This window comes from Octodon degus, unplaced genomic scaffold (assembly GCF_000260255.1).
Source record: "Octodon degus isolate 3935 unplaced genomic scaffold, OctDeg1.0 scaffold00058, whole genome shotgun sequence".
NCBI classification, from domain to species: domain Eukaryota; kingdom Metazoa; phylum Chordata; class Mammalia; order Rodentia; family Octodontidae; genus Octodon; species Octodon degus.
In genome coordinates this window covers 1398016-1407754 of record NW_004524634.1, presented here as the reverse complement: position 1 = coordinate 1407754, position 9739 = coordinate 1398016, and the positions used below count along the sequence as shown (strand labels likewise).

At 37.4% G+C, this 9739-nt stretch overlaps 1 protein-coding gene across 11 annotated transcripts in view; it reads left to right on the top strand.

Moving 5' to 3' along the window:
- The window catches only part of Tia1 (TIA1 cytotoxic granule associated RNA binding protein), a 37743-nt gene extending 29351 nt beyond the window's left edge, over window positions 1-8392 (top strand). For 4 of the 11 annotated variants that reach the window (XM_023718373.1, XM_023718370.1, XM_023718377.1 and 1 more), the window contains 3 exons: window positions 323-446; window positions 1251-1396; window positions 3338-8391. In XM_023718373.1, the coding sequence (XP_023574141.1) occupies window positions 323-446; window positions 1251-1396; window positions 3338-3464 (397 nt within the window). In that variant the 3' untranslated portion in view covers window positions 3465-8391. Of the gene's footprint in view, window positions 1-322; window positions 447-579; window positions 677-1250; window positions 1397-3337 lie in introns of those variants that run through there. The other 7 variants (XM_004634051.2, XM_023718376.1, XM_004634052.2 and 4 more) reach the window with 4 other exon arrangements.
- The last annotated feature ends 1347 nt before the right edge of the window (window positions 8393-9739 follow it).

The window sequence follows — 9739 nt, the reverse complement described above, 5'->3', positions numbered from 1 at the left end:
ATATGCAGTGTATTACTTGTTGAAACTGTACTTCCGATTTGATTTGAAACTGTCTCATTGCTATCTGTTTATCAATAAAACTTTGAAAAGAAAAAAAAAAAAAGAAACTGTCTTACCAATCAATTTTGAAACTGTCTCATTGCTATTTGTTTCTCCATAAAATTATTTTTAAAATAAATAGATAAATATTTGCAAGAACATATAGGACCAGATGTAGCTGAGAGTTCACAACATCCTGGCAAGTGCAAGATTCTAAGTTCAATTCCCAGTACCAAAAAAAAGAGGAATACGTATTGGTGATTCTTACTGTTGTTTCCAACAGGTTCAATTCCCATGAAAGTGCAGCACATGCAATTGTTTCTGTTAATGGTACTACTATTGAAGGTCATGTTGTGAAGTGCTATTGGGGCAAAGAAACTCTTGATATGATAAATCCTGTGCAACAGGTGAGTGAGTCCTTGGGTAAATAATTTCTGTGCCAATCATATTTATTTTAAAAATGAAGATTATTGATATATTTTTTAATAAGTTTCTAGCTCAATTCATAGTATATAAGGGCTCTTCCTACGTGTGTTATAGTTCCAGAGTGGTGTTTCATGGATGGCAGTGGTGACATGATGAGTATAACCGTCTCATTTTCCTCATGCTTACACAGTGGATTTTAAAATCCTCCGACAAACCTAACAGGGTATTAAATCTTTTTTAAATACTTCATAGATGTATCTGCATACTACTTAGAGAACTCACAAGCATGTTTGACTCCATTGACTAAAAAAATAATGAGTATATTTAGAACTTGGCATAGTATTCTAGATTTTGCAGCCTTCCTTTTGCTTTCCCAGACTGCTATAATGGTCAGGGTTGGTCTCAAAGATTTCTGTGAGGAAGTGGTGAATGGAGCATAGAAGTGAGAGTAAAATGGCTAACCTGTATAGATTTTTTAAATCAAATACAAGAGTAAGTTATCTTTGTACCTTCCTAATCTAAAGGCAACAATCCTGTGGATAAATTACCATACAAAACACTTAAACATTATACCAAATTCAATATTTATTACAGGAGCATTACCTGCTGTCTTCAAAGGATTGCCATGTAGAGCACCTTTAGAGTTACAGCAATATAGCCTCATGATCCTGTCATTTTAAGTGGGATACACTTAATGTTTCAGCTGTGTTTGGTATATCAGGGCTCTGTAAGTACAAATAACTTTAAATAGTACTAAAGTATGTGTTGTAAATTTTTTCTAATAGCAGAATCAAATTGGATATCCACAACCTTATGGCCAATGGGGCCAGTGGTATGGAAATGCACAACAGATTGGCCAGTATATGCCTAATGGTTGGCAGGTACCTGCATATGGAATGTATGGGCAAGCGTGGAACCAGCAGGGATTTAAGTAAGCACTTATTCTATTAAGCTATCTCCCCAACCCCTATATTAATCTTTGGAAATACCAAAAAAAAATAACTTTTAAGTACTCAGTTGTGACCCACTATGTGCAGTAAAATATAACTGTAACCTACAAAGGACTTAGAGTAGTTTTTAACTTACAGTTTTAAATATTTCTCTCTCTCTCTTTTTTTTTTTTTTTTTTTTTCCAGTACTGGGGATCGAACTTGGAATCTTGCACTTGCTGGGCAGGCACTTAATGCTGCTGAGCTATCTACCTAGCCCTTTATTTTTTATTTTTTACTATTTCTCTTTAAAAATTTGCTTGGAAGCCAGGCATGGTAGTACACACCTTTAATCCTAGCATCTGGGAGGCTGAGGCAGGAGGATTGCTACAAGTTTGAGACTGGCTTGGACTACAATAGTGAGACACTGTCTAAAAAAAAAAATTTGTTTTTTGTCCCAGAAATATTTTGCTTTAAAGTATAATTAGGGTCATATAATAATGTTTGGTAATAAATGGAATAATTTTTTGTAAGAAATAAGTGCTTAGTGGGACCGGGGAGATGGCTCAGTGGAATAAGCACTTACCTGGCAAGCGCAAGGGCCTGAGTTCAATCCCCAGTTCCGCCAAAAAAAAAAAAAAGAAAAAGAAAAAAGAAATAAGTGCTTAATAGTTGTTAAGGTTTGGGTTAGGGAGATAGCTTAGCAGCATAAGTGCCTGCCTGGCAAGCACAAGATCCTGAGTTTGATCACCAGTATCAAAAATAATAATAATAATAATAAAATTGTTATTAAGCCTTACTTTCACATGGCTGATGGTTCCTTTAGCTATTCTTGGGTATGCACTCTTTCATCCAAGGGAAGAGCACTTGTTAGCATTTAATGAATCTCACCACATGTGGCTTTTGGCCACTAGCACATAGACAGACAGGTACACACACAGCTTCCTCCTGGATGGCAGGCTTCTTTATGCACCCTGAATTATACCATTTTACTTACATTTCTGAAAAACAGGCTGGAAATAAAAAAAACTTTGTAGGTAAAAAATTATCTTGTAGCTGGGCATGGTGGCACATGCTTGAATGCCAGCACTTGGGAGGCTGAAGCAGGAGGATTGCTGTGAGTTTGAGGTCAGCCTGGGCTACATACACAGTGAGTTCAAAGCTAGCCTAAACTAGATAGCAAAAGTGTCTCAACCAAGGGGGGGGGGGGGTGGCTGGGGAGATGGCTCAGTGGAATAAGTGCTTCCCTGGCAAGCATAAGGGCCTGAGTTCAATCCCCAATTCCGCCAAAAAAAAATCACCTTGTGATGGTAAAATTTGTGAGTTTACATATACTAATGATTACTAATTTCTTTGAGTGACATAAGTGCTAATTTTACTGTGCAAAGTGATGGTGTTCCTTTCACATAGTAGCTTGTCCATCATATGTCCACTCCAGATGGAGAGGGACAGTTTACCTCTGTGAAAAGAGAGATGGGTTTTCCTGAGTCCAGAGGGCAGGCATATAATAAGGGTATTTTCTTAGCTGTATTTCTCGCATAATTTAACTGTCCTATGGGGTTGCTTGTTTTCAAAAGAAAGAGCTTTTGGGGCCGGGGAGATGGCTCAGTGGAATAAGCGCTTCCCTGGCAAGCGCAAGGGCCTGAGTTCAATCCTTGGTTCTGCCAGAAAAATAAAAATAAATAGAGTTTATTTCTATCCCTCTTAATAAAAAAAAAAAAAAAAAAAAAAAGAGCTTTTGCTTTACTGTTGGCCTCCCCAGCACAGCAGGTTTGGCTTTATTTTTTTGGTACTGGGAATCGAACTCAGAATCTTGGTCTTGCCAGGCAGGCACTATGCCGCTCTCTCCCCAGCCCCATAGCAGTCTTATTACTTGCTCTTGCATAACATTGTATTAACAGTGGGTTTCCTTGCCCCTCTGCTTCTTCCATGTTCTCTACCAGTCAGACGCAGTCTTCTGCACCTTGGATGGGACCGAATTACGGAGTACAGCCGCCTCAGGGCCAGAATGGCAGCATGCTGCCTAACCAGCCTGCGGGGTACCGAGTGGCAGGGTATGAAACCCAGTGAGCAAGGACTACAGACTCTAAAGCCAGTGGCTTGAGGCTACAAGGAGTGTAGTGAAGCCGATGTTTACTTAAAGATTTATCAAATCAGTCAGTGCAAATATCAGATACAATGTATTTATTTAAAAGATTCATTTTTTAATCATGAAATTACTTATCATCCACATTGTTTTAAAAAGAAACAAGATGCTGGATGTCTGCCAATTTTTGCCTTCATTACCTGTTTTGATAAAGTTTCTCAGATCCTTGTTTCAAATACAAATGCAGGGATTGCTGCCACTTTTTTAAAAGTAAGAGGCAGAAAATTGCACAATGTTGAACTTTTTTCCACTAAAGTAGTATGCAGTTCTAGTTTGCATTCCTGATATGATTTAAAACATGTAATATAAAGATGTAAAAAAAAAAAAAGAAGAAAAACCAAAACTGTGCAAAGTCTAGAAGTTCTTTGTAATCTTCAGCTTCTGCACAATTCTGTTTTAGGTTTTAAAAAGTGCATTGTTTGAAAAGTCCCATCTCCATTGTTATCTGTTTAGGGTTTTTAAATATAAATTATTAGTTTACATCATTTTTGTATTTACATTTTTCAGAAATTTGTCTTGCCTCATTGAAGTTCTGTAAAATACACTTACATGAAAAAAATGATGTTCACTTAGATTGAAAACTTTTCTCAGATGGATTGATAATTGCGTTCATTTTGTGTTTTATATGAGAAGGTGCCTCAAGAATTCCGTGTTGGATTTGTTTAAAAGGATTTTTATCTTCTGTGATAAACTTTGCTGTATACCAGGAACTGTAAAAACAAACCTTGTTACTAAAGAAAATTTCTGAAATGTGATAAGTTCTTGCCATTTTACTTTCATGTGTCAACTTCTACATTTACATGTATTATTTCATTATGTAAAATGTTTTAGCAATTTAATTATTTGCACAGTTAGTGAATTTTGTATGTCATTTCCTTCTTAAAGGCATCATGGAGGCCTGACATGAAATTTCTAAGTTTTAAGTTGATCGCATGTGAATATCAAATACACACTTTGGTAGTTTTTGAGTATAAAGTCATCTGCTCTTGTTTTTCAAGAATTTCAAAACACAAAGTTGTATGTAGAGGAATATTAATTTTCCATTTTCTAGTTAGATTTACTTCAGAGGAGTAAATCAAGTGAATTTTAATGTGTACAAATAAGTGGTAGCTGTGAAATTGTAGACTATCCTTATGTCAGGCTTGGGGTTCATTGTAAACTCCAAAATTACCCTAACTGACCAGCCAGGCAAAGCGTTTTTTTAAATGTTCAGAGGCCAAAAGATAAACAAGAAAACCTTTAAAATCCTACCTCCGTAAAACAGCCTTCAAAGAAAAAAAAAATCCTCATTGCAATCATCATTTTGATTCTTGTGGTACCTGTTTTCTTGGAGTTTCCAATTTGGGAGAGGGCCTCCAAGTATTAAGAGTCTTACTCTTTGATGGCATTGTTCTAGCTTTCAGATGTCTAGTATATTTCAGAGTCTCTTAGAATAGTTATGGGAGACTTGGTTTGGTTTTATTTTCAGTGCAAGTCAGAAACCATCTTCTTCCTTGAGTTACAGAGGCAAAGGGTCTGTAGAGTATGTATTTGAGTGTTTGATGGTTTTTAAGACCTTTAGAGCGCTCCCAGCATTTTACTTAACAACAACTAAGGCTTGTGAAATCTTAAGAGCTTCCTGGCCTGTATCTTCCAAGTAGAAGCAAAGGACTCTAAGCTGGTCTCTAAGCCAATACCTTTGAAACCAGAGCCCAAAAAAGCCAGCTTTAAGTGTATCATTTTCTGGAACTCAGTTCTATGCAGTTGTACTGATGTTTCATTAAGTCACTGTGTATTTTTATGTGTTGGTACAGTCAAAGTTGCTTTATGGAAGATGAGTAAAATTTTGGAATATGTGGAAATTTTTATTTCCTTATTAAACAAATCAGGGCATGCAACCAAGAGCAGCTTAAATGAAATACTCAAAAATAAATAAAAATCAGGAAGCTATTTTTAGGTTCTTCTGACTTATGTTTCTATTTTAGGACCCTCATTTTTCTCTTACTAAAAAAAAGTTTTTATTTACTATGTATCTCATAGACTGTGGGGTGAGTTGTTGAGGAAATTAATCTGAATAGAAGTACAGTTTTCTCTTCATTTTCACTATCTCAAGTAATAACAGTTTTTATTAGCCAGTATATTTTTTTACTTTGTAAATCTTAAACTGTACATTGACTACTTTTTGAGAAGTGGTACCAGTATTCATGATGAAAAGGTTACTACTGAATAGTTGCACATTTCGGAAACATTGCTAACTTTGATTTAAATCTTCGTATTAAGTCATTTAGAGACTTTTTTTAGCCCCAAAAATTTTACTGGTATTAGTATCAGGTAAGGAGTTTAAAATTCTTAAAGTAATTTCATTCTTTGCAATATGCATTCAGATTCTACTTTTTGGTACTGTAAAGAACCTGAAGTGATTCACTCTTAATGGGTCATTAATCCAGAATTCTTTACCCTGTTTGGATATTAAAGTTCCTTTATGTTTTCTATAACCTGTGGGATCTTCTTGCAGTGATTATTGTGTGAGAGAATTTTGTTCATTTTGGTATAGCCATATTGTTATTTATATACTTTAAATCTTATTCTGAAAATTGTAATTTGCATTGAGTTACTGCTTAATACCAAAAAAATTTGCATTCTTCACACTTAGTTATGGAACTAGTCTCATTTTCCTTATTAATATCATCTGTTTATTGAAAATGAGATTCCTATTTTAGTTTTTATTCTCCTGTTTATTCCTGTGTTTGCTCATCTTCCTTCTGTATGTGCATTATACTTCTGTTCCACTTTATAAAGCGGTTGAAAAGGATGAGAAATGGAAAAGGATGAGAATGCATTTAGAAAGTAGTTAAGAATTACTCAGTACTGTAAGGTACTCCTGAGGTTATAGTTGAATTAGAAAAGCAAAATGTGTTTATAAGAACTTTAAAAGCAAACTTTTTAAATGAAGAGAGTGATGATTTCTAGAAGCAAATACAGTGGTGCCTTGGTTCACAACTTTAATTCTTTCTGCAGTTCTCAGAACAGAATTTGTTCCACAATTCTGGTTGTACCGTTTGCAAGCATATCCACTGTATTCCTTCGTGAAGGGCAGTGTTCTTACTGCATTTTATTCCAATCCCTGTTGTATTTAGAGTTTGAAGAATATAGCTCTAAAACTGTGAATTTTAATTTAAGAGCCTTAATTAAAATGAGTGTGTCACCTGGCATGGTGGTGCACACCTGTAATCCCAGCACTCAGGAGGCTCAGGCAGGAGGATCGTCACAAGTTGGAGGCCAGCCTAAACTACAAATCAAGACCCTGTCTCAAAAAAAAAAAAAAAAAAGGAGTATGTCTCAATTGAATCCACCCCCTTTTGAAACTTCATTTATGTGAGAGGTTAATCAAACATGAAACCTACAAGTATTTTTATAGTAGAATACCTTCAGCATCCCCATCATTACAGATTTCTGCTCTACTTGGTTGTCTGCGGCACTGAGATTTTTGCCAAAATTAAGCAATGTTTATGACCTCTAAAGTTGGCAGTTGAAGTTACTCTTACAGTAATCCAACTATAAAAGGAAGCAGTAGACTACTAAGGTAGTCTAGAAAATACAGACAGAATGTGTTTACTACATAAATGAGTTTGCTGGCTCATTTTGTTCAGCTCTAAAATACCAACAGCGGGATGTATACCCCACAAACAAAATGTTGGAGAAACTTTCTGTAGGAAAACTGAATGATTCCCGAGAGAGAAGATGGGTCTTCGCAAAAAAAAAAAAAAAAAAAGTTTGGCCACATCTGACTGTCCCTGTAATGTCAGTCCTTGAAAGACTGAAGTGGTGAGGCTGAGGGGGATGGCCAGGAGTTCAAGGCCAGCCTGAGCTACACACTGAGTCGAAGACAGCCTGAACTACATAGACCCTGTTTCAAATAAACCACAACTGGCTACCAATTGCCCTATACTTAAAGTGTGTCAGTAAGCTCTACCCGAGTATACAAGTCTTCCCAACACATTTATAGTGCTTTTAAAGAGACAACAAAATACCACTCGGAAACAGGAAAAATGATTTTTAGCTCTATACAAAAAGCAGCTCTCAAAAATCAGGACATTTCAAAGGACTATAATAACCTCAGATAACTATTCTAGAAATTAGAGCTGGATAGTAATAAAACAATAGAAAATGGGTAAGTCAGTGATAAAAGACAAGGAAATATCTTAGAAGTGAAAAGAAGAATAAAGTTAGATTGATTCAGGAAACTTAATACACAACAATCCAGATTCTCAGAAGAGAATTTTGTTTGTGGTACTAGGGCTTGAACTCAGGGCCTTCACACTGAGCAATAATCTCCGGACTTCTTTAAAAAAATTTTTGCTTGGAGACAGGACTCTCTGAGGTGCTAAATTGCCTGGCCTTGAACTTTTGATCCTCTCTGGCCATGGGCTCACAGAGTGCTAGCATTACAGGTGTGTAGTAATCGTGCGTAGCCAGGAGAACTTGAGAAAATGAGGGTGTGGGTGGAACTTATTTAAAAATAAAATGTACCTGGTAAAGAATTTCAAGATAATTAAAAGGTTATTATTGACTTATGACAGTGAAGAATCATATCACCATGAAATTTTACAATGCCAGAAACAGATGCTTCTAAAAATTGCCAAATGTCAAAAGGACAGATAATACTAGCTTTAGCTTCTCATCAGCAGTGTTGACAATTAGGAATCTGTGGGGTGCTGCCTTCAAAGGTTTGTATGAATTATATCCAATTAATTATACTGTCATAGGAGACAACGGAATAAAGCTCTTGAATATATGCGAGTTCTCTGATCTTTTCATGTATTGATTTTTAGAAAGTGACTGGACACACTCGTTACATTGGCAACACAGCTGCAGTTCCAGCCATGTGAGCAGAGGTAGGAATACGAGTTTGAGGCCAACTTGGGCCATTCAGTGGGAGTCTGCCTCATACAGAACAAAGAACAGCAGTCAGCCAGGCAGAGGGGATAAAGGGAAGTCTTGGATCTATGTCTGTGAAACCGCTAGGTTTCCAGCCTAGAGTGACAACCACAGGGCTTGCAGAGTTGGAAAATGGACCACATTTTAGCATAGCACAGAGGAGATAAGACTTTAACATGTATGTGCTAAAACATAATAATGGAAACACTGGCCAGCCATGGTGGTGCATGCTTGTACTCCCAGCATGCGGGAGGCTGAGGCCAGAGGATTGTTGCAAGTTGGAGATCATCCCAGGCTACAAAGTGAGCCCAACCAAGGCCGCCCTGAATTGCATAGCGAGACCCTGTCTCAAAAAGAAAAAAAAACGGGGAGATGGCTCAATGGAATAAGCGCTTCCCTGGCAAGCGCAAGGGTCTGAGTTCAATCCCCGGTTCTGGGAAAAAAAAAGAAAGAAAGAAAAAAAAATAGAAATACAAATAGGATTCACTTTTTTAAAAGTTGAGATGAGTTCTGGTGCCAAAAGGGCCTGCATTAGCTCACACATAATGGAGAATTCTCATCATAATAAAAAGCTAGTATTGGGACCGGGGAGATAGCTCAGTAGAATAAGTGCCTGCCTGGCAAGCACAAGGTCCTGAGTTCAATCCCTGGTACCGCCAAAAAAAAAAAAAAAAAAGCTAGTATTTAATGTAGTAAAGCATGATGGCACAGACCTGTAGTCCCTGCCTGTGGGAGGCCGAGGCAGGAAGATCATTGAGAATTAAAAGGCCAGCCTGAACTACATAGTGAGACCCTGACTCCAACTCCTCAAAAAATAAAACTGAGTGCCTGAGTTGTGTGAGAAATGCATACTGGAAATGCGGTATCTACACGGGAGGAGAAAGGCTCTGCCTTAATTTCCTCTTAAAGTAGAAATGGTATTACTTATTCCAGCAGAGGATGGAGATAGCACGCATAGAGCAAACTGCCCGACAGAGCCAACACTCAAAATGCTGCCTGTACATTTAGGGAGGACCTCTTCAAGAGCAGTATTTATGAATTATGTGTTTGCTTTTAAGTAAGTCACCATCTTCCACTTAGGTAGCAGTGGCACATGACTGTAACCCCTGTACTTGGGAGGCTGAAGCAGGAAGATTGAAACTTAAAGGCTAGGGGGCCCAGCCCTAGCTCAGTTCTTTAAGTGGCTGCTTCCACAATGCTGGCAGCCTCGGGTTGCTGTAGTTCGATCCCCACAACACTCCAGCCATGCCAAAGTGCCCTGAAGGCATTCAAGGAGCAAAAA